Source organism: Crinia signifera, chromosome 8, assembly GCF_055691185.1.
Source record: "Crinia signifera chromosome 8, ASM5569118v1, whole genome shotgun sequence".
Classification (NCBI taxonomy): domain Eukaryota; kingdom Metazoa; phylum Chordata; class Amphibia; order Anura; family Myobatrachidae; genus Crinia; species Crinia signifera.
In genome coordinates, this window is record NC_139224.1 from 112,209,200 (window position 1) to 112,235,096 (window position 25,897).

Sequence of the window (25,897 nt, forward strand, 5' to 3'; positions counted from 1 at the left end):
TAGTGGATGGTAGGGCATGAAATACCACATGTCGGCTCAAAAATAAAAAGTGAAAAACCCCCATGTCGACCTTGTGACTGTCGACCTAATGACCCTGTCAACCTATCCCATGTTGGCCTAGACTCATGTCGACCTTAATTGGTGTCGAACTATTGACTGTCGACTAACATGCAGGTGACCCAATGACCGTTTCCTGCTAGGCAACCATTTAGATTGCAGTGGAGACTTGCTGATCTAACATTTGTGTAGAAAATACACTTTACAAATTCAGTTATTTATACTATCAGCTGTGTCACTGATTCAAAATAGCACACATAATTATTTTCCATAATTTGTTGGCTAAGCCCCATACACACTAAAAGATAAAGTAAAGATATCTTTTAGAAAGCTTGTTCTGAAAGATATCTTTGGTACTTGTTTCCTAGCACGGCCACACCGATTTCCCTAGACCCCCAAATTTAACACCGTAAACCCCACCCCACGATTGACACCAACCCGAAGTGTGGTGAGCGCAGCGAGCCCGCGAGGGGCGGCGGTGCGCGTCCTCCGACCTTTTCATTCCCATACTATCCACGTCGGCGTGGAGTTGAGAATATAAAGTGTGGCGAGCGCAGCGAGCCACCGAGCCCGAAGCGTGGCAAGCGGACGCGTATAACTTCACAGGTATACGCGTCCCCTTGCCACGCTTCGGGCTCGCTGTGCTCGCCACACTTTATATTCTCGACTCCACGCCGACGTGGATAGTAGGGGAATGAAAAGGTCGGAGGACGCGCACCGCCGCCCCTCGCGGGCTCGCTGCGCTCGCCACGCTTCGGGTTGGCGTCAATCGTGGGGTGATGACGAGGCCATATATAATGTGAAATGGGTCATATTGGCCCATTTCACATTTTTTACTATGTGAGATGGACTTAATCAAGTCCATCTCATCTTGTGCCATTATAATGGCACAAGAACGACGCGATGCTCCCGATTTCAATGTTAAAAATTATTTTAACATTGAAGCCTATGGGGAAATCGGGGGCATCGCGCCGGTCGCGTCGGGGCCAATGTTAATGGTCCCGACCGACGCGATGCCCGCGATTTTTCCTTTGCCGACAAAATGGACCTGATTTCAAAGGAAATCGGGTCCATCGTGTACCTTAACTTAAAGGTACACGATGCCCAAGATTGAGGCCGTGCTAGGAAACAAGTACCATATCTTTTACTTTATCCTCTAAGGCAGTGGTTCCCAATCCTTTTTGAATCACGGCACCCTAAGGGTATCAAAAAATTTTCACGGAACCCCTAGACCACACAAAAATGTATTAGATTGGGTTTATATGCAATTCCCAGGGTCAGTTATGTGTTAAAGACAGGATTTGCTTCTGTTTGTACTTATTTTATTATTGGCAGCCACCAGCACTGGTTTTGCACATAAATAATTAACCATAATTAATTTGAATTGGTCCTGGACCACCAGCCCAGATCACCCCTGCAAGTGATTTTCACAGAGGTGGACAGCTTTCCATAGCGGGATGCTATGGAAAGCCATCCACCCCTTCACTCATCTTCTGGTAATACCAGCAGATGAGCAGCAGCAGTGGCCGGGGATGATGCGGGAGCACACATTAGCATGTATCGCCGGTCCGTCTACACTGGGTGGCTTTTGAGCTGAAAGCAGCTCAAATTACAAAACTAAGCTGCTTTCAGCTCAACATGGCCCAGTGTGTATGGGCCTTTAACAACATTTTCATGTTTATCGTCCAGTGTTTGCAATATATTGTTAATGATGCGTGCTCCCGAAGGGTCAGTATCGATGTCCTCTGCCATCAGTATATTCAGTCTATGTCCAAACTACAATAAATACAATTTTATTTTATGTCACGTCAGGGATTTTCTTCCACGTGGATCTGGAATTGTGACAAGACGTCCACTGGTCCTACAACTTATAACCTCTAATAATGGTAAGAATGTTAATACATAACGTGACAAACCATTTTCTAAATGCCCATAATTATTCATATTAAACACATACACACACACAAACATATAGGCAAAAGTTATTGCATAGGTGCCTAGTATCGAGTAGGACTCTCTCTAGCCGGCGAACTACAGAAACTCCTACCAACAGGCTAAAACAACTGAAACCCTGACTCATCGAACCACACCACATGTTGTCAGTCCTCCAGGGTTCAATAAGATATGTTATGCCGTGTTCTCACTGCCAGTGAGAAATACACAGCAGGGACGGACCCCCATTCTCACTGCAAGGCAAATTCCCGGGTGAAGGAGTTCTGCCCGGTAATTTGCCTTTTAACACAGGTTTTTCTGCAGTGTGAACAGGTCAACCCGTGTCTGCATACCCGGATCTCAAACATGGGTAAAAAGAAGGGTTTTACCCGTGTATGAGATCCGGTTATGCGACCCGTTCACACTGCAAAAAAACCCGTGTTAAAAGGCAAATTCCCGGGTCGACATGATAGACACGGTAATTTGCCTGCAGTGAGAATGGGGTATTATAAGACCAAGTGAAGTGTTGTGTCCAGTGTCGCATGGGTGTTAACATGGGTGCTCTGGTGAGTCTTCTGCTCCCATATTCCATGTAAGCTAAAAAACACTGCACTGACCTGTTGGATATGCATCTGATACCACCTGCCTTAAATTTAGTTGTATTGCTTATCTGTTACCACAGACACCCCTGGTCACGATTATTAAGCACCTGTGGTCAGCCTCTGCACTGTACATGGTGGGTGGCAATGCTTTCTATGAGGCATTCCTATTAAACACATGGCACAGTGACTAGAGGAATTTAAATGTCTGCACAACTTCGGAAATGGAATGTCCCATCTGTCGGGCCCCAACTATCATGTCCCATTCGAACTCCTAGCCGGGGTTCAGGCTGACTCATGAGATGTCAGATTACAAATGATGCAGGTCTGCGCATTTCCAAGACATCACAGTATGGTGGCGCCACCTACCACTGCCTTTACATGCTGCTATCCCATGACTTTTTTGCACTATTGTTGACTGTTATTATCCGCCACAAGAGGTCGACAGTGCTCTACAAATTACAGAAATAGTATGAACAAAAGAAAAAACATAGCACAAAATGGACATGGTTTCTAAACATTTCTGCAGCAGCTGTCATAATTCCCAAGTAAACAGCATAGACACCAAATCCAAAGGTATGGTGCTGTTGGCACTGGGGAGGGCAGGGCCCTGCTCGGGAGAGCTTACACTCTATATTCATCTGTCCAAGACCCATTGTATATTGCTGAGAAGCAGAATTGTTTTAGAAATGCATTCCATCTAACATTTTTATGGAAGATTGGTGGGATACAGATAACAAATGAAAAAAAAAAGGTATTCCAGGTTGTGGTGAGGGAGCTTGTGCTGCACACTAATTTTAAACATAATTCTACCATGCTGAGACTTGTAGTACGATACCTGAAAAAAATGCAGGTACCTACTCTATGCACTAAGAATACTGACAGACAAATCATTTTGAAGAACGCTACGATAAATACCTTATTTAATAAAGGTTAATGCTGCTCCTCACCTTTATGCGGAGAATACAAGTGTTCTGCATGCCGTTGGCCACTAGATGCCCCCAACGGAGAAATTCAAATGTTGCTTTGTTTGGCCCGCACATTATCCGATACTGACATTATTGTTATATTGTGCCATCATTTTGATAGACTGGTAACTACTTAAGTGTAAATGAGCTTTTTAGTATATTTGTACACAAATGTGTGTCCATACACCAAGTCAAGGTGAGCCCCTTCAGATAGGTCCATAATACTAGCGCAATATCACAATATAGCAATTCATCCTCGACTTACCATATTAGTGTCCATACTAATATGTAGACACTACACAGCAATACAGGAACCTGTGTTTATTAAAATCACCTAAGGGCAGCAAGGAGGGGTGCTGATATCAAGCAGGAGTCTCAGTCTTGAAAAGTGTACAATATATACACAAATTTACTATCATGGTGACTAACAACCAACGGACATCTGACAGCAGAGAAAAGGATCCACCTGCACCCCACCACCCTATAAGTGTCACTGGCCCTAAAAACGCTGAAGGCTGACAGATATGGGGATCATGCAGCAACAACAGGCCTTCTCACTGAAATTCTGTCATCTATTAGTCCAGGCACAACTAGGGTAAGCTTGTTTAAGTATACACTTAAGCAGCTGCCATCCCAGACACCAAGCTGCCGGTGCTTTTGCTACTGCCATAGCAACCTACCTGCGAGCTCAAAAAGAGAGAAAATGGGATGTTCCACATAAAAAGACATCACAAGAACTCAGTGTCCCATGGGTTGCATTTCCAGTCTTTGTTCCCTTAAGTGGGTCTGCAACATGAATGCCCACAGGATCTCTCTTATAGAAATGTATAGTACAGTTAGATCAGGGGTTCCCAACTCTGGGGTTACGCTGATGACTGGTTGGTGGTACTTGAAAATAATATGGAAGAAAAAGAAAATGGTGTAAGAAAAAGAAGAACTGGTACTTGTGTATTATCTGGGCGCCCGATATATTGCATCGCATGCCACTAATTAAGGCATGCGATGCAATGCAATTGGGCCCGATTTTGAGCCTTTCCCAGGCAGAGTGTACGATTTTAATATCGCGTTGCATCGCATGCCATTATAATGGCATGCGATGCGATTATACCCGATATTACATTGTACAGGCACCCTGATGACTGATTCCAATGTTAGATGCACCCCCAGACCCAATTTTTAATTCTACACCCACCCTAATGGGTGATTACTATGTGAAATGCCCCCCCCCCCATTGTTAACGCCACCCCAGTATCAACGCCAACCCGAAGCGTGGCAAAAGCGCAGCGAGCCCGTGAGGGGCGGCGGTACGCATCCTCCGACCTTTTCATACCCCCACTATTCATGTCGGCGTGGACTTGATTTTATATAGTGTGGGGAGCGCAGCGAGCCACCGAGCCAGAAGCGTGGCGAGCGGACGCGGAATATATGTGAAGTAATCCGCTTTGGGAGCGGAGGCTCGCTGCGCTCGCCGCACTATATAAAATCAACTCCACGCCGATGTGGATAGTGGGGGTATGAAAAGGTCGGAGGATGCGTACTGCCGCCCCTCGCAGGCTCGCTGCGCTTGCCACGCTTCCGGTTGGCATTGATAGTGGGGTGGCGTTAACAATGGGGGGCCATTTAACATAGTAATTACCCATCAGGGTGGGTGTAAAATAAAACAATCGGGTCTGGGGGGGCATTTAACATAGGAATCAGGCATCTGAGTGCCTGTACAATAAAAAATCGGGTCCAATTGCGTCGCATCGCATGCGATATGATTGCATGCGATGCGATGCGATTTTTTGCCCTGCGATGCCGGGCGCCCAGATAATACACAAGTACCAAAGAATTTTCCAGTTGGAGAAGAAGTCTCCCATTGCCATGAAGATGATGTTGGCAGAGTATATAGCGGTGCTTGTGGTGTTGTTAGACGACACACATTTTTGGAATCCACTCCACATTATCTAGGAATTGTAGTTATTATAGTGATGAGCACAGACAGAGTTAACAGGTAGTCAAAGGGTTAACAGATATGCAGAATAGCAGATATATATATAACAGGCAGGTGTACACAGATGTATGGTACAGGTGTATGGTGCAGGTATCGTTCTAGTAGCTGCAGTAGATGATGGAGGTAATGGAGGTCTCTGTGTGCTGTAGAAATAATTCAAATCAAATCAAGGGGTACGGGAGAGAAAAAAGGTTGGGAACCGCTGAGTTTGATAATGCCTACTTTAACCACAGTTTTAATGTAAGAACTTTGTATTGATCACATTTAATAGTCACATGGTACAATTGTCTCCTTAGGATCTCCAGGAGTTCTATTACATTTACCGTGAGTTCTATTCCACATGGGATGTTGCTGTGGGCAACCAATCAGAATCTACTTCTAATTTATTTAGCACCTTTTAAAAGATAATAGATTGGTTACCCATTGCAACAACCCATGTGACCTAGAACTCCCATCTTAGAAAATGTCCCACTATATGTACTGAGCACAGTTGCAAAGATAAAAATATAATTTACTTGTAATTGTTTACATGAAACCCTATCATAACCTTAGTCATTACTGATGTTCATATAACTTGCGACCTTTATAAGAATGTGCTAATGTTATTGCAATCGCATACAACCAAATTGAATACAATCAACTCAGAAACAATCAAATTGCATGCAGCTGAATTGTGCGATAAGTGACCTACAGATGTGTCCACATACATCTTGGTTTTACTGCGCCATGTACTGTATGGCACAATTTGGCACACCTTGTGTATGCTTTTTAAGAAAATACCTTCATTCAATTTAGCTAGGACTTCTAGTATGATCTGTCTCCTCCAAGGCTGTGGCCATTTTTGAAGGAACATTTTCAGCAGATTCCATACTGACGGCCAGACCCATTTGAATCTGCAGACACCATGCCGTTCACAGTGCCCTCTCCCCCAAGTCTCCGCTTGGGCTGCAGTACCACTGTTACACTGCTGACCTAATTTCCTCTGTATCTGCATGTAGAAAAGTAATTTGACGAGAAGAAGCACATAGGGAACATCAAACAACACATGTCAAAGCAGATCTGGAATCTTTGGAGCTTATGAAGTCTTCAGAACATTAGTTTACAATACTAAACAGCTTGACATTTATGAGCCATCACTATTGCAGTTTAAAACCTATATAAATATTATGTCTTGATGTTTTTTTTTATTCTTTTCACAATCAACATTGTTGTCTGTTTTTAAATTAAGAGTTATATCTTAAGGTCTGAATCGGCCCAAATCGGGTCAGTGTATGGGGCCTTTAGAAATATCAGAAGAGGGTGACCATAATTTGCTTAATACGGCCGGCGGAAACTGGTATGGGTTGTTAAGTCGACAAGAAGAAGGTCGACATGCATTGGGTTGACCACTGAAGTTTGACATGGCGTTAGGTCAACAGGGTTATTAGGTTGACACATACATTAGGTTGACATGGGCAATGTCCATAGCCAAAAGGTCAACATGGGGTTTTTCACTTTTTTGTCCCGGATGTCGACACAGTCGACATGGACACCGTATTGTTGCACTGCGTACCCTCGCATGGCTCGCTGTGATTGCCATTCTTTGAGATCGGTGCCTGGCTATGCTCAATACACTATTTTATTCTCCCTCCACACCCTAGTGGTTGGTAGGGCATGAAATACCGCCTGTCGGCATATATACCGGCTCAAAAACAAGTGAAAAACCCCTTACCTTACCCATGTCAACCAAATGTACGCATCAACCTAATGCATGTGTCCACCTAAGCCCGTGTCGACCTTTAGAGGTGTTGACCTTGGTGCATGTCGATCTTCAGTGGTCGACCCAATGCATGTCGACCGTCCTCTTGTCTGCCTAACGATGCATACCGGCAGAAACATGGTCACATAGCGGGCTTACTGACCCTGTTCTTCCTTGCCCTAAGGGCATTTATTCCTTACAGCTGACTCTGCTTACCAACCGGAAGCTGCTTTAGGATCTTTTGAAAAGGCTTCCTATATATGGCTGTTTCAGGGATAAGATCATTGCCAGAACAACGTCACTGCTTTGATCTACCACTGCTTATTTGTGTGTTATGGTTCCTAGTTGTATTCCTGCCTGCTAGTTCCAACTAGTCTTCTCTCTACTTCATGCACTTCAGTCTGCAAGTACTAGTATTCATTCTGCGCAGTGCAGTTCAATCTGTGGTGTTTTTAACAATGGTCACACATATATTTCCTGGAAATGTTTTGTTTTGCCTGTTTTGTGCATATGTGAATATTATTTTACCCTTTAAAAGGCACATGTATTGCCTATAGTATATTTGTCTGAGGTCCTGGCTTTGGACAAACTTATAACTATGGGGGTTATTCTGATTCACTCGGAAAGGCACAATCACTCTCTAATGGACAAAACTATATGCACTGCAGGTGGGGCTGATGTAACATGTGCAAAGAGAGTTCCATTTGGGTGTGGGGTGTGTGGGGGGGGGGGGGAGTGGTGTACTTCAAACTGATATCTATATTGTAGTGTGAAAATAAAGCAATAAAAGGGAATATATGCTATATCCAATATGACTTTTTCCCCATGTAGAGTATGCTGAGTTCTTGCATTGCAAAGGGAAGAAATTCTCAGATTTTGATGAGGTTCGTCAGGAAATTGAAGCAGAAACAGAGAGAACAACTGGCACAAACAAAGGGATTTCATCCATTCCGATCAATTTGAAAATATATTCGCCAAACGGTATGTCAATTTATTTAAAGCAAGTTTGAATTTATTTGTACGTTTCTATGAAGAATGCAAAGAATAAATTACACACCAACATTTGAAACTTGTAACATATATATTAAATGCCCCCCATTCCTCTTAGACCATTTCCCCAAATTATGCCTTTACAGTCCATGTTTTAAGGATATCCATGCTCGAGTCCAGATTGTTACATCAAACTGATTGATGTACTAATTAAGGGCCTTATTCTGATCGGTGCGGATTTTACCGCTTGCGGACGTCCCGCCGATGTTGATCGTCTGCGCATGTGCAGAGGTCACTCTGCGCATGTGCAGGCGATTTCGCCGCACGTATTCTTGATACGCCGCACAGGGGGCGTAGAGGGGCGTGAGGGGCTACTTAGCCTCATTACCCTATGCATACGCCCCGCGTTTCATGGGCGTTCCCATGCAAACGCGGGGCGTATGCATGGTAATGAGGCCGTGACGCGTGTGTAGGGGGCGGGCATCTGACATCGCCGGATGTCAGCTGCCCGCCCCCATACATGATTTCACACGGACAAGTGTCCGTGTGGTCTTGGGTGGCGGGACCTGGTGGAGCGTGCGGCCCTGCATTCGATGTTCGGCAACCATCGAATGCAGGGGCTGCTCCCAACATGGAGGAGGCGTATCCCCGTCCACTTTCATGCGGACCGCCACATATCCGCATACGGACGGAGGTGGCGATCCGTATGGAAGGCGGGGATTCGCCTGCACGGACATGACCGCATATTTCTGATCGGGCCGCACCGATCAGAATAAGGCCCTAAGTCACCTGTTGCCAAGTATGAATATCCTTAAAATCTGTACTGGTGCTTAATTGGCCATTATATAGAAACCCAATTAACAAGTTGTCATTCTTTTGCCTTACTTGCATTATGCTAATGTGAGTAAAGCATGTTCATGCCGATCCGCCCGTCCTCCTTGAGCTATCCATCCGGGATGCGGTCACTTGGTCTACATGCATTAGGTCGACATGGTAAAAAAACACGAAAAACACATGCCAACCTTTTGCATATCGACCTAATGCTTGTGTTGACCTAATGACCATGTTGACAATGCATGTCGACATATGCTACATTGACCTAGTGAAAGTAGGACTGTCGGCCTATAGTGGTCGACCTAATGACTGTCGACCCTATGACCCATACCCATCTATCCTCCTGTGGATTCTCCAATCCATGTGTCCTAATGTGGAATGCCAGGACTGTCTGTCATCGATCCATTCATCCTCCTGTGGATCGCTGACCTGCATTATGTTTTTCATTCTACATCTGACCATTAGTCCCTACACTCACACCACTCTATTGGTTACAAATAAGATCTATATGAAACAGGTGTCCCAATTCCTCCCGCATTCTGCTAATGAGCAGGTACGCTGGCCTACATGCCTACAACACTCCTAAGGTTCATTTCCATGGATGGATTGCATGGTAGTCACCCAGAAACACCCATTTCTCACATTCAGGCCCTTATTCAGATCTGATCACTCTCCATTTTATCACTTTTGAAGCATAGTGCATCTGGTCGCATATGAGGTTGGATCCCATGGATATATGCAAATTGTGTATGACCTGTAGAAACCAATCGCAGACTGGCCATGCACCTGGTCATGTATGTACAAATACACAAACTGGGGCCCTTATTCAGATCTGATCACAGTACAAATTTGTTCTCAAAATGGGCAAAACCATGTGCACTGCAGGTGGGGCAGATGTAACATGCATAGAGAGAGCTAGATTTGGGTGAGTTATTTTGTTTCTGTGCAGGGTAAATACTGGCTGCATTATTTTTCCACTGCAATTTAGATTTCAGTTTCAAAACACCCCACCCAAATCTAACTCTCTCTGCACATGTTACATCTGCCCCACCTGCAGTGCACATGGTTTTGCCCATTTTGAGAACAAATTTGTACTGCGATCAGATCTGAATAAGGGCCTGTTTGTGTACAGTATTTGTACATACATGACCAGGTGCATGGCCAGTCTGCGATTGGTTTCTACAGGTCATACACAATTTGCATATATCCATGGGATCCATCCTCATATGCGACCAGATGCACTATGCTTCAAAAGTGATAAAATGGAGAGTGATAAATAACCAGCCAATCAGCTCCTACCTGTTATTTTTCAAACCCTTTTTTCTAACATGACAGGTAGGAGCTGATTGGCTGGGTGTTTATCACTCTCCATTTTATCACTTTTTGAAGCTTGTACATCTGGCCCATAGGCTTGTGTCCAACACCCAAATTTTCAATTTATATAACTAGATCCAGAAACAGGAAGAAATCATTGCATAAATTAATAAAGTGAGTGTCTGCACACTTATCCAGAGTATGGAAGTTGCTGTAAATGTCAGCGAGTAACTTTTTGTAAGCATTGGTACCTTTATTTATAGAAAATACTCTCTATAATTGCCCACTTATATGCCAAATGTTTCCATATTGCATTCAACCTTTACAATTGTACAAATTACCATCCTGCATATTTTTCTTCTAGTGTTGAATTTGACCCTTATTGACTTACCTGGTATCACGAAAGTTCCAGTTGGTGACCAGCCTGCAGACATCGAGTCCCAGATTCGAGAAATGATTACGCAGTTCATTGTTAGAGAGAATTGCCTGATACTTGGAGTGACACCTGCTAACACAGACCTTGCCAACTCTGATGCCCTTAAACTTTCCAAGGAAGTAGATCCTCAAGGTATTCATTGATGATTGCTACTGTACCTACAGATATGTTCCCATATATCTTTGCTGCAGCTGTGCCAGACAGCACCTCATGGCGCACTAGGTCCCGTTACCCTCTGCTGGCAGGGGGTACTGTAACTTTTTTTATGTTGCAAATAATTCGGTACTTGTTTCTTAGCATGACGCCCATCGCATACCATACTTAGAGGTGGGCGATGCAATGTAATATTCATGTTAAATTAACAGGAGTGCTTGTACAATGAAATATCGCATAGAATTGCATGCCAGCAAATGGCATGCGATGCGATGCAATTTTTAATTGTACAGGCACCCTGGTGGGTGCTTACGATGTTAAATGCACCTCCATTGTCAACGCCACCCCCACTATCAACGCCAACTCGTGGCGAGCGCAGCGAGCCCGCGAGGGGCGGCGGTACGCATCCTCTGACTTTTTCATACCCCCACTATCCACATCGGCGTGGAGTTGATTTTAGATAGTGTGGCGAGCGCAGCGAGTCACCAAGCCCGAAACATGGCGAGCGCAGCGAGCCCTGCACGGGGACGCGTAATACAAGCCCGAAGCGTGCGAGTAATCCGTGTCCCCTCGCCATGCTTCGGGCTTGGTATCTAAAATCAACTCCACGCCGACGTGGATAGTGGGGGTATGAAAAGGTCGGATGACACGTACCGCCGCCCCTCGTAGGCTCGCTGCACTCGCCACACTTTGGGTTGGCATTGATAGTGGGGGTGGTGTTGCCAATGGGGGTGCACTTAACATTGAAAGCTATATTGCGATGCCATTCGATTGTATAAGATCTACTACGATCAAAATATTGGGTGCCGTGCTAGGAAACAAGTACCAAAATTACTAATTAGTCACATCTGATAACGCTAGGACACACAAGGAGCCTGTGTGGACTCATTTGAATGATAACATTTGCATATGTGTGTGGGGTAAATTTACTAACGTGTAGTACCTAAGGCACTTAGGGGGTAATGCAGAACTGCTCGCTAGACTGCGTATATCCGCTGCCTAGCGAGCAGGTAAACGCTGCCCCCCGCACAACCCGATTCCCTGTGCTACCATGCACGTGGATGTGTGCCGCACAGAGGAAAAATCAGTCGATGGTCGCTCACCATATAATGATTTTTCCTCTGTTCGGTCTGAAAAGTAAGCCAGGCCTTACCTTTCAGATGAATGCTGTCCGACGAATTGGGGGCGGGCGCTGACATAATTTCACATCATCCGCCTGAGCAGGCAGGGGCACGTCTGCATTCTGACGGGCCTCCCCAGCATTTTGTTTAGGCAACGAGGATCCTGGCGAATGAAAAATTTGTCAAAGGCGCTCACTGCACGGGTTTGCACATGCACATAATTGCACATGTGCAGACCCCCACGGGGACGAATTCAGACCTGTGCGATCAGTTCCGAATCAGCCCATTAGTTGCTTTTGCCTGCTGCTATTTTTTTGGCACCAATGGCATATCTGTCTTAGCTGTACATTCTTTCTTTGCCTGAATGTGAAAGAGGTCAGCATGTGTTTTTCACGATTTTTTTTTTTTAAATAAAAGGACTTGTTCATACTTTACCATTCCAGTGGACGCGGAGGGGGAATATAATAGTGTGCGCAAACCATGGAAAGCGCAAAGAACCATTCGAGGAGACGTGGAACGTTTATAGGTGTATATGTCTAAAGTTCGACATCAAAAAGTTCAACATGATTTTCTGTTTTTTGGGTGTTTGTTGACGTAGATCGACATGGACACTGTATAAGTGTACCCAGTTTTAAGTCTTAAGCCCCATACACACTAGCTGATCCCCACCGACATCGGCGGCAGTGGGGAGCTAGGGCCATGCTGTAAGGGGCTTTAGGGTGCGATTCAGATGTGTACGCACTGCAGTAGTCAGACATAGTAGATCAGTTTTCCATAGGGTACGTTTTGATGGTGCGATTGATGGTGGTACATTAAGGATGCACTATTCAGTATTTGGACAACAGTATTAACAGTGGGTGTCTAGTCCTTGGACACACAGATCTACAAAAGGGAAGTACTTTTTCTCTGCATGTTCATTAGGGCGGAGTGAAAAAACTGATATTGAGAAATTCAAAATCAGCTAGTGTGGAAAAGTTGTGACTTGACCTGAATAAGAAATGTGCAAAATCTTTTTGATCTGAGTCAACAACATCTTCTGTTCTGGCAAGAGGCCTGAAGTTTCACTTTTTAGGTGAAAATAACGAAACCTATGAAGATGCTCCGATCTAGTTAAAATTATGTCAGGATGTCTTAGAGTGGTTCATTAATATACTTTAGCATAGTAAAAGAGAGTAAGAGCTTGTCCTAGTGCAAAGTGACTGACTTTGGCGGGAGAAAAATCCCTAATAATTGACCCATTTTCATGGTGAATATTGTGTGTTTTCTCCTGAACTTGTTTATAATAGAAGAAGCACAAATACTCTAAATGGAATTCAGTGACACTGTGTGAAATATAACACTGCATAATGGCCCTTAATCAGACCTGATCGCAGTACAAATTTGTTTTCAAAATGGGCAAAAAAATGCTGCACTGCAGGTGGGGCAGATGTAACGTGGGCGCAGGTTCCCAGAGTGAGTCTGTCACGCTCACGCCACACTACAATGCGGCTGCTTGAGTTTTTGTGCCACGGCCGCTGCCCGTGCGCTCGCTGATCACAGGCAAGTCGGCACGGGCGCGGCCATGACACTGTGTCTGTCAGTGTCATACAGTGTCATAAAAAAAAAAAAAACATTGTCCAATGGGAGGGAGGGAGTGCGGGCAGGCTGTCCAATGGGAGGGAGGGTGGGCGGGCAGGGGCACGGCCTGGGATGGTGTCAGAGGCAGGGGAAGCAGCAGTGTCTGCTGGTCCCTGCCTCAGCTTCTTCTATGCGTGTGACGTCATTACGTCACACGCTGGAGACAGAGCCCAGAGGAGAGGAGCCGGGAAGCCAGGGAGCAGACAGCTGAGAGAAAGTGTCCCACCCAGTCGCTCACAGCTAACTTGTTAATGACAGAGGTGAGGTTTTAGTTACACCAGTAATATTTCAAATATATACAGTGTATATATATATATATATATATATATATATATATATATACTGTATATATGTGTGTGCACTTCAAGCACTGAACTTTTTGTTTTTACTTTAGCATCAGCAGGCAGCCCCTACGCGCCAGACTCTCCCCCCCCCCCCCCCCCCCCTTCCGTGGCTGAGGACAGAAAGCCCATATCACCTCTCTCTCCACCCGGCAGCCCCTCTCACTGGCTGAAGAGGATGGGTGGCCAGCATCTCCTCCCTTCCCAAACCACGGCTGCAATTAACGGGCAGCGCCTCCGCACCACACTCACCTACGCAGGAGTGCAGGCGGACAGCCACTTCACTTCCCCACCCGGCGGCTACATTCAACTGGCATTCCCAACCCGACGGCTGTGGGCGGCCAGCATCAACTCCCGGCCCGCCCTGCAGCTGCAGTCAGCAGGCAGCCTCTCTCCACCCTAGGGCCGTAAGTGGATTTAAGTCGATATATATTTATTTGTGTGCTTTAACCGTCGTCTGCTCTGGCAGGGACTGCTGCAGCGGAGGAGGATTGTGCCCCTGCCTGTGTGTACCTCTGTCTCTGCCATGTGTGCCCCTGCCCATGTGTGCCAGTGTCCCAGCCATGTGTGCCAGTGTCCCACCAATGTGTGTCCCTACCAACATGTTCCTCTGTCCCTGATAGGGTGCGCACCTGCCCATGTGTTCCTTTGTACCTGCCATGTGTGCCCCTACCCATGTGTTCCTCTGTCTCTGCCCCTGTGTGTCCCTGCCCATATGTGCCTCTGTCCCTGCCCATGTGTTCCTCTGCCTCTGTCCCTGCCCATGTGTGCCTCTATCTGTCCCATCCTGTCTGTGCCCATGCGTGCCTGTGTCCCTATCTCCTGGCAGTCCCTGTGTCCCCGAATGTTTGCTCAATCTGTGTGACATTATGTAACGTTTGGCTTAACCGTGTAGCAAAATGTGAATTTCCTCAATCTGGGTGGCATGATGTGAATTTAGGCTCAGTCCAGGTGGCATGATGTGAATTTTGGCACTTTCATTTTGGCATAAAGGTGCCCATACACAAAGGGATCCTGTTTTGCGAGGCGATGGGCGGTTCCTTTCAAAAAGTATGTGCTGAATGTACTTTTTGAACTAGATCGCATCGCATATATATATGTCAAAACGCATGCTGCTTTAGCACATCGCATAACTATGCAATACGATCTAGTTTAAAACGCACAGAGCACATCGATCCATGTATGGGCACCTTAGTGAATTTTTCTCCATCTGGGTAGTATAATGTGATTTTTGGCTTTGAATGTTGACTCATTGTGTGTCCCATAAGGTGAATTCTGGTTCCTTCTGTGTGGCATAAAGTTTAAGGGGCAAGTATAAGGGAGTCTGCTATTGTGTTGCATAATGTATATAAGAGGTATATGGCGTGGCACACTGCACTCAAGACCACACCCTTTTATGTGACCACGCCTCTTTTTAAGTGCCCACACCCCCTAATTCTGTAGCGCATACATAGCACACACCTTATATTTTCCACACCCCCACTTTCAAATTGGGGCGCCACTCATTTTTTGGCTGGGGGGAGCAAAATGTATAGTTACGCCACTGATAGGGGATGTTTTTCAGACCAATTCATGTTTAAAATAAACTGCCACAAGAAAAGACAATAAACAGAAGTGTTTTAAATCCTGCACCTAAAGAACAGAGGGTACTGTTTTCCTAGCACGGCGCCCACGATCTAGATTGTATGTGTGGGGCTGATATCTCAAGCATCTCATGCATCTTATGTGTTTGTGCGGCATAAGATGCATGAGATGATGCAATCGACGAGATTGACGAGATTTTTACATTGCAAGCATCTCATGCATCTTATGTGTTTGTGCGGCATAAGATGCATGAGATGATGCAATCGACAAGATTTTTACATTGGAATCAATGTAAAAAGGCCCCAAAACCCCAATTTTAATTGCAACCCCCCCCCCCCCCTCATGGGTGAAATGGCCCCCCCATTGTTAACGCCACCCCACTATTGACGCCAACCCGAAGCGTGGTGAGTGCAGCGAGCCCGCGAGGGGCGGCAGTACACGTCCTCCGACCTTTTCATACCCCCACTCTCCACGTCGGCGTGGAGTTGATTTTATATAGTGCAGCGAGCCACCGAGCCCGAAGCGTGGCGAGCCCCGCGAGGGGACGCGGAATACATGTAAAGTAGTCCGCGTCCCCTCGCGGGGCTCGCTGCGCTTGCCACGCTTCGGGCTCGCTGCGCTCGCCAGACTATATAAAATCAACTCCACGCCGACGTGGATAGTGGGGGTATGAAAAGGTCGGAGGACGCGCACCGCCGCCCCTTGCGGGTTTGTTGTGCTCGCCATGCTTCGGGTTGGCGTTGATAGTGCTGGTGGCGTTAACAATGGTTATTGGGGGCTCACGATTTTTTATCTCATGCATCTCATGGATCTTATGGATGCATAAGATCCATGAGATTAAAAAATCGGGTCCATCGCGTTGATTGTATGCCTTAAGTACCTTAAACTTAAGGCATACAATCAATGAGACGGGCGCCGTGCTAGGAAAGCAGTACCGAACAGAGTGTAATGCATTGTTACTGAACTTACTGGAGCATTCAGTAAAGAGTTTGTTGGGCATTAGAAGACACATAGGTGCACTATTCTATTAAGGGCAAACAAAAGGGATTTACCCTGTTTTTTTTCCACCAAGTTTCTATTCGTGATCACATCAATTTCAGAGCATCCTCTCCCCAAAAAAATAAAATAAAAACACGTTCCGGAGAAAACACCATATTCACAATTGAAACCATTAAAATGGGTTAATTATTAGGGATTTTTTCTCCCGCAAAAGTCAGTCACTTTGCACTAGGACAAGCTCTTACTCTCTTTTACTATGCTAAAGTATATTAATAAACCACTCTAAGACATCCTGACATAATTTAAACTACATCGGAGCATCTTCTTTTTTTTTCACCAAAAAAGTGAAACTTTAGGCTCTTGCCAGAACAGAAGATGTTGACTCAGATCAAAAAGATTTTGCACGTTTCTTATTCAGGTCAAGTAACAACTTTCCCACACTAGCCGATTTTGAATTTCTCAATTTTGTTTTTTTCACTCCGCCTTAATGTTCATAAAGTCACAAGTGGGTGACCATGAACAGAAGCACCTGCACCTCTGAAACAGGCCCATAGACTCTACACTTGCTTTATATTACTAGCAACATATTAATGCTTTAGCTTGGTGAATAAATGTAGTGCTTCTGTGGGAGACTTCATGGTTGTGAATTAAGTTGCTGGTGGATAACAGAACAAGAAGCATTTTGTCTCAATTTTACTCTGGCTCAGTAATGTTTGCAGAGACGGCATTTATATTCAGACACTGTGCTTTTGACCTGAAAATGGTCTTGGCAAACACTAACTTGTTTTCTTTTATGTACTATGACAGATATTTTACCCATTAATCAGGAAGCATCTGCTCTGACATTAACCCTTTGAATGCCAATATCTCTGTGAGAGATGCGCAAAAATATCGGTACTTATGTAGTATCTGGACGCCCAATTTTAAAATCGGGTCGGAAAAATCGCATCGAATCGCATGCGATCCGATTCGATTTTCCATAGGATCCAATGTTAACATAGTCCTGTTCATTTCTCCACTATCCAAGTGGGCATAGAGTTGATTTTTTGAAGCGTGGCGAGCCCGAAACGTGGCAAGCGGCCGCGGATTACTTAAAATGTTTTCCACGTCCCCTCGCGGGGCTCGCTGCGCTCGCCACGCTATATAAAACCAACTCTATGCCCAATGAACAGGACCTTGTTAACATTTAATCCTATGCAAAATCGCATTGCATGCAATATCGCAATATATGCGATTTTGCAGAAAATCGCGTCGAATCGCATCTGATTGTATGCCTTAAGGTATGCCTTAAGGTAAGGCATACAATCACAAAATCGGGCGCCCAGATACTACATAAGTACCAAAATATCTGTTAAAAATGCCAAATTCTCTGTGAAAGATGCGCAAAATATCAGTTAAAATTACCAGCGTCGCTCACATTTGTTATATAAATTCAAAATAAAAAAAATATTGTGTAAAAAAATAAAGATTATATTTTCTATAATGGTAAACATTAGAGGTCATTATGATGAATAAAAATGTTTGCTTGCCAATTTTCCCACCAATTTTGACAAATTCACTTGACACTCAAATGGTAAACAGTAGTTAGATTCAAAATGTACACACTAAAAAAAAGATAAAATAATAAAGGCCCCAGATAATAATGTATTGGCTGCTGCGCATGCAAATAAAGGAGTGATAAACCTCCACACAAGAAATGTAAAAAAATGGACAGCTCCCATTGCCACCGATGATGGTCAGGCAAACACAGTCAAAGATAAAAGTTTTTATGTGTAAGAGGAAGACCGAGGAATTGAGATGTAGTAGAGAAGAGGGAGGTAGATTTACATGGGGGTCTAGATCTACAGTAAGGAAAGTTAGATGCAAGCATTAGTTCAAAGGGTGTGTGGTCGATAGTCACATGGTTGACATGAGTTTTTCATGTTTTTTTGGTGGATATGTTGACATAGGTCGACGTGGACACTGTATAAGTGCACAGTCTCTCTTTGCATAGCTTTGGGCATGGTGCCTCGCTAAGCTTGGCACACTATTATTATCTAAGTCTATGTCCACTTGGATAGTAAAGTATGAACCAATTTGACTTGCACCAAAAAAAATACACATGTTGACCATGTTCCCACTGACCTAACGCTTGAGTCTAATTTACGTTACTGTCAATTTAGACGCGGTCAACTATCTTTAGTCGTCTAACTAGACACGTTCGACTAAGCATGGTCTACCATAACATGGAAGATCTAGACATCATAGGTCCGTCGAACGAATACGAAATTTGAGCTGGAGTACCAATCACAAGGTCATAATCTGCAATTTATCAGACAGAATTAGTGTCCGATTTACTCATTAGAATAATGAGCTGGTTATGTGGCCTTTTCAAGAGTTGTCTTTTTTAAATTATTAAAGTATTTTAATAGCATATATAATGTCTGTACTATTCCACTAGGTGGCATGACTTGCTTTTCCATGCTACTGTATGTGGAGATGTTCCTTAATCCAATGGTTTCCAAACTTTCATGAATGATGAGGCCCTAGTATATTAGCATTTTTTTCATGACACGCTAGACTAAAAGTTTTTCATTGATAAATAAATAAAATATTGAATTAAGGAAATTGTGCCTTAAGTTTAGTTATGTGTTAGTGTACAAAGTGAACAGACCTTCTAGTGGTGCGACCCGGTAGCGTTGGGCATCTTTTTTTCCGACCACTAAGTAGCATCTTATTTGAAAAATGGATAAGCAGCTTCTGCTGATTAAAATGATATGCGGCATATCTATATTGTGTATGACTGCGGCCGTATCTGCATACAAAATGCTATGTTATACTGTCTTCCAGGAATACACTGTAACGTTACACTTCTTATGCAGATATAGCGGTAGCCACACACTCACTATAGATATGTCACATGTCATCTGTTTTGCAAATAAGATGCTATTTAACAAAAAAGGCACAAATAAGATGATCGGCACTACAGAGTCACACGTTACTGTATGTATAGTGTGACTTGTATCTCATGTAGGAAAGATGTATGTGAACACATCTATGCTGATGTGGTACTGACATAATAAGGAACCATGTATATCTATTTCCTGCCTATGTTATCCAATGATGCAGTTACTTATTTCCATACCAAAAATAAAGGTTCCCTGCGATATATGTGTGTGTTTCTATGTGAATATGTATATTATACCACCTCACCATATAAAAGATGAAGAGCTGGAATTTTCACAGAGCTGGTAACTGTCCAGTAACTGATGGACACAAAAACATTCAGGTGAGGGAACCTTAATTTGCCCTAGATTTCCATACCTTATCCATTAGTGAGGGGGAGATCCTGTTTCAAGGTGATTGTTCATTGTCAAAGGTGGTAATACCCCTTGTCCACTGCCAGGACAACCAAGGTCCTGGTTCAGTGGAAACGGCTCCATTAAAAATAAAATCCTGTATTATAGTTGAGTAACCTAGGTCATCAGACACGGGTCCAGGTTATAGCATGGGGAGAGATGGATTTCCCAGTGCTTGGAGAGGATGCCCGCACAAACTGCCAGAAGAAGAGAGACTGCACCTGTGTGCAGGGTAAATGGCGTCATCCCAGGTATATCCCTCGTCAGAGCTGCAGTTGGAGTGGCGTCTGTTCTGAGTCAGACCCGAATTTTAAATTTGTTCACAATTCCTGGTTGGACCCGAGACTTTCATTGGAAAGGGGCATAATTGTGTGAGTTAGTCGCTGAAATATATAAATTTACATTAAAACTGTTCTAAATCGTTAGTAAATGTACCCCTATGTGTATTGATCAGAGGAAAATGCAGCTTGGAAAATGTAAAAAAAAATGCTTGGTACTGATTACTGTGCTTTACATTGAAGGTCTCAGAACGATTGGTGTAATCACAAAACTGGACCTCATGGATGAGGGAACTGATGCCCGAGAGGTTTTGGAGAACAAGCTTCTACCATTACGCAGAGGTATTATTAATATTATTCACACCCCAGCACTGTGAGCTGGATGCTGTAAGGGATTCAACACTCCGCTAATGGGAAATTCTGATTAATCAGGAGAAAGGTAGAGAAGCATTCCTTGCTGTTGAAAGACATCAGAATCAGCTTTATTGGCCATGTATACTTGTGTATACTAGGAATTTGACTCAGCCAGTTAGGTACAGTTAAACAGTGACATATATACAAACACATATAGGTATACACTAGAAGTAGCCTGGGGGATATAGACGCAGGGAACGCATACCCGCTGAGCTGAACAGCGCCTAGGCAGCCAACAGCGGCGCGATTGGTCGTTGCAACAGCTAGGAAGGTAACAATATAAGCAGGGACAGTACAGGTATCACACAGGGAACACATACCCGCCAAGCTGCTCAGCGCCTATGCAGCCATCAGCGGCAGCCTTACACTCATAGTCGACTTCATTAGCACTGAACGACCCTCATTATTTACAATTATCTTGGCTTTTTACTGTGATATGTGATTGGCAAGTTAACCCATATAAATTGGTGTCATTGTGTTTGAGGTGTTATTTTAGTGATGCCTGGGATCTGAAATACTGGAAGATTTAAGGACGTTCTGGTATAATTTCAATACTATTGTTTTGGAATTAACATATGCAGATAGAGGAGAGGTTGAGCTGGGATGTGTTCTGAAATAAGCAAAGAGATGTAGGGGGAAATTTAATAAAATGGGAGTTCTATTTCAGATGGGATGTTGTTATGGGCAACCATTGAGATACTATCTATTATGTTCTAGTAGGTACTAAATAAATAAGTAGATTCTGATTGGTTGTCCATAGTAACACCCCATGTGAAAAAGAACTCCAATTTTAGTAAATTTCCTCCGCAGCCATCTATGTTAATAACAGTTCAGGTGAAAATACAGCTCCTTTTGTAGCTTACACCAAGGTCAGGAGTACTTCTAAAACACAAAAGAGGGACAAGGGCGCCTCCTAGTACAAAACAGCAGTAAAAATTTACAAAAAGGTGAACATACTCAAGAAAACAGTGAAATTGCCTCGTTGGAAAAAGTATCCAGATGTGAGGAAATCAGCATTTGTATTTGATATAAGAAGTAGAAATATACATGTAGCAGAATCCTGTTATGACAGGGTTATACTTTGGGTAATGACTATAATCGCGATGTGCAGCGAATCCTGTTTAGGATTCGCTGCACAGTCGGCATGTTTTGGAGGGTTGGAGCCTTCGCTGCCAGCCCTCACTGACAGTTTTCAATGCCGCAGGGGCTCGCTGCCCCTGGCGGCGAATCTTAGAGCCGGGGTACAGTGGCAGGCAGGGAGATGGAAGTCTCCCTGCCTGCCCCAGAATGTATGTGGGGTGTAGAAGTGCTCCCCGGGACCCAGGCAGCACAAGCTGCCCCCCAGGAGAGCTAGCAGGGGACCGGGTAGGAGCCGCTAGCACTGCTCCCGATCGTGCATACGTAATGATCGGAGCAGCGAATATATGAATATGTAATGAGTGGCTCTCGGCTCCCGGCCCCCTGCTGGCTGTTATGTGTAAAAAAATATATATATTTTTTTTTATTAAATATATATTCATGTGCTGTAAGCACATGAATAAAAATAGCATGCCCCTTCAGATAATAAAATTCCTGTTTTGTTTTTTACACCAATTTAAAAAAAAACAAAAACTTTATTTTAAAAGTTCACAATCCACTTTACCATGAAAAGATGGCGATTGCTACACGGTGACACACGGCGAAAATCACTTAGAAAGCAATTCACCATCTTCTCATTGAATACACTCACAGCGAATCACACTGAAAAGCCCATTAAAAAAACACAGCGAATTGCAGAGACTAAAAAAGGGGGGAGTGGTGACACTTTAATAAAGTGTCACCATCAGGGCGCTTATAGAAAAATGTTTTTTTTTATACAGTATATATGAATTATTGGTATAGTTAGGTTTTCAATTTAGCTGCAGTTTTTTTAGTGCACACGTGTATGTACACTATAGCTAACCTATTTTTGGGCACAGTTGCGTGTGTCCAGTTAGGTAGCCTGAAAGATACAGAAACAAACAAAAATGAGAAAAACTGCGCTGTTTGTCTGGCACCATGTAAGAATACACCTTCACACAATTTAATTTTTGAAATGATGGTTTTTGTATAGCATCAACATTTATTATAGTATTTAAAAGTTTTTATTCAGGTGGCTAACAACAATATTAATATACACACTAAAAAAGATGATTAATGCACACAATATATCTTTAAAATATTAATCCACTTCAAACGGAATACAAGGACACCTTGGATAATAGCTTGTCACTGGGACAGTTGGAAAAAAGTCTTTGTATTTATATTTTGCAATATGTATAACAGCTGTAGATAGGAATACTTGGAAATAGAGCACAGTCTTTTTGGTTACAATACGCCAATTAAGCGTTTCTCACCTGCGCCTCCGTGCGCTGTGGCTCCGGGTGATGGATGATGTTGAGTGTCCCTCCAGTACGGGTGCGGGGAGGGGAGCAGACCGGCGTGGATGGTAAATGGGTCTCCGCTCTTACCCTCTCAGGAGCTCTCACTGATGGCTGTTGGTACCAGCGGCGCTTCTCTCACAAGGGCTGCGGTGATCAGTGAGAGTGCACGGGAGCTGCGGACCTGTGATGAAGGGGTCCGGGCTTTGTTCCTAGTCTCCCGGCTGGCACCGCTGGGTGAGAGGGGCTGGAAGTGTCTCTCCCACCGACGCTGTCGTCACCCGTACACTTTGGAGTTCTCAAGGCCGCTGGAGAGGCTGGCGCTGGAGGAGATGGTTGGTATCGCAGGTGTGTCGACTTTTTCAAGATGTAGACTGCTTTGCAAACAATTATTCCAAGGTGTCTCTGGCTGGGGCTTCCTCTAACGTGTTTCGCCCCTAGCAATGGGAGCTTTTTCAAAGAGACTCTTTGAAATCACCTTCCAACGCGAAAATAGCACAAATTTGCCGTGAAACATGGTGAATTGGCCTCATTGAATACTGCCCTATGTGATTAAGGTGGCCTGTCAGCAAACAGTTTCTAACACATTTCATTAATGTCACTGGAGTAAGGACTGACTTCATCCGCTCCATGGAGTTTACAGCTCTGTACACACAAGGGCCCTTATTCTGATCGGTGCGGATATTCCCGCATTCTTACGGAGCGGTCCGCACGCTACGGTGTTTTGCCGCATGCGGCCATCGTCCGTAGAAACGCCCACGTGTCCTCCGCATTCGGACGGACTCACTCTTTAAGAACAGGGCGTGTTTACGGACGACATACAAACCATGCGTGTGCGGGAGAAACACTCCGATTCTGCACGGTATTACAGAGTATTACAGAGTATGCTCGGGAATACCGCATCCGAACGGGAGCCAAGCGGTGCTACCGCACGTAAGCGGAGTATTTACGCCAAACAACCCACTATTATGTATCTTCTGCAATACATCACAAGACCCACTTATTCAATTACCTATCCTCATAAAAAACTTCTTATTTGGAATTGGAATCAATTAGATGCCAATATATCCTTACAAGCATGCCTAACACATGCATTGCACACATTAACCCTTACAGCAATTGAAGTGCAATGGTTTCAATTAAAGCACTGACAAGCGTCCTATTAGTGAGTAATGAGTAAAGGAGTCGATTCTATTGGGTTCAGGTGTTAATGCTTGTAGTCATTAGGCGTACGTTCGCCTACCGCATGAACGAGTGGTGTCCGCAAAGCAATAGTACACTTGTGGACACCGCACATTTCTTCCCCTTTTGATCGCGTGCATTCGGAGTGGTATCCGAATGTACGCCCCCCAACATAAGTGTACTCCCCCGTGTCCGCCCATGTTTCCGCCCCGTTTTGCCCACTTTTAAACTACGCCCATGTGACATTCCGCATGACGCCCATAATACGCCCATATTTCCCGACTGATTGCGGGGAACAGTTTTGTACGGGATTTGGCCGAACTGGTACGGAGTCAAGGCGTGGCACATGCGCGTTGCGTTCTCCACGCATGCGCAGACGCCGAAAAGACGCGATCCGTAAGAATGCGGTAAAGTCCGCGTCAATCAGAATAAGGGCCAAGATGAGCTTTTAAAAGATATCGCTCAGAAGGGCTCTTCTGGCCAATATCGTGGCAATGGCCCTTGTTCGTTTCTGTCATGTGTGTTCCTGTTTTTTTCTGCACCACCTCGAGCACTTTCCTTAGTACAGTTTGTGTTATCATATTAAATCCATGAATATTATGTTACAGTATAATAATGTGTTTTCTTGTTTTTCTGTTCACATACATTCACTGTTGCAGGTTATATTGGAGTTGTTAATCGAAGCCAAAAAGAAATTGATGGTAAAAAGGACGTCCAAGCGGCTTTATTAGCAGAAAGGACATTTTTTCTATCTCATCCTTCTTACAAGCACATAGCAGATCGCATGGGAACCCCATATCTTCAGAAAGTTCTCAATCAGGTATTGGAAGTACTGTAGATGTGGTTTTCAGATCCTTTCTACAGCTTATATATAGGGGCCCATTTATCAAGTAATATTTGCGGTTAAATCCCCGAAAACATCAGTTTTCGGGGGTAAACCGCAAATATTAAGTAGCACTGGGATGTATTAAGGGGGACCGCAGCAGGAATCTCCGATCCCCGCTGCGATCCCCCCCCTGCAGCGACGCCGGCCGCATCCCCCATAGGTTTCTATGGGGGATGCGAAGCTGCCCGATGTATCAACATCGGGCAGCCCGGCATTGCACCCCTGGGCTATCGCCATTCTGATATGGCGATAGCCCATTGAAGCCTATGGCTACATATCACACTGCCCGAGTGGCAGTGCGGTCAGCAGGGGGGGGGGGGTCAGCGCATAACCACGCATGCGCAGACCACCCCCCCGGCTTCCGGCTACAGACATCGGAGCCCTGTCCCTGCGCCCTGCCAGGTCATACATTCGGCGGAAATTATCGCATTTTACAATGCGATCCTGGGCGGTAATAATCCGTCCAGATCGCATTGTAAATGGGATCAATGATAAATGGGGGCCAGTATACTAAATGCATGTACATTGGTACACACGGGGTGATTTAAGCCCTATTTGGAAGCATGAATCACTTTGTGAGTTCACCCTATAGCGATTGCAATACGTGGTTTTGTGTGTTGCCTTCGCTCGCAGAGATAGTGCATGCACTGTCTATCCTGCTTAGATCGCAGTGTGTTCCCTATAAGCAAAGGCAAAACACTGCTCTGCACACATCGTGGCTGCA

The 25,897-nt window shown here is 44.5% G+C and overlaps 1 protein-coding gene across 7 annotated transcripts in view; it reads left to right on the top strand.

The window, feature by feature from the left end:
• Window positions 1-25,897, top strand: part of DNM3 (dynamin 3) — a 359,404-nt gene that overhangs the window by 5,143 nt on the left and 328,364 nt on the right. For 5 of the 7 annotated variants that reach the window (XM_083157019.1, XM_083157020.1, XM_083157022.1 and 2 more), the window contains exons 2-6: window positions 1,870-1,943; window positions 8,119-8,268; window positions 10,790-10,993; window positions 20,536-20,634; window positions 24,947-25,107. In XM_083157019.1, coding sequence (XP_083013145.1) covers window positions 1,870-1,943; window positions 8,119-8,268; window positions 10,790-10,993; window positions 20,536-20,634; window positions 24,947-25,107 — 688 coding nt within the window. The remainder of the gene's footprint in view (window positions 1-1,869; window positions 1,944-8,118; window positions 8,269-10,789; window positions 10,994-20,535; window positions 20,635-24,946; window positions 25,108-25,897) is intronic. The other 2 variants (XM_083157021.1, XM_083157023.1) reach the window with 2 other exon arrangements.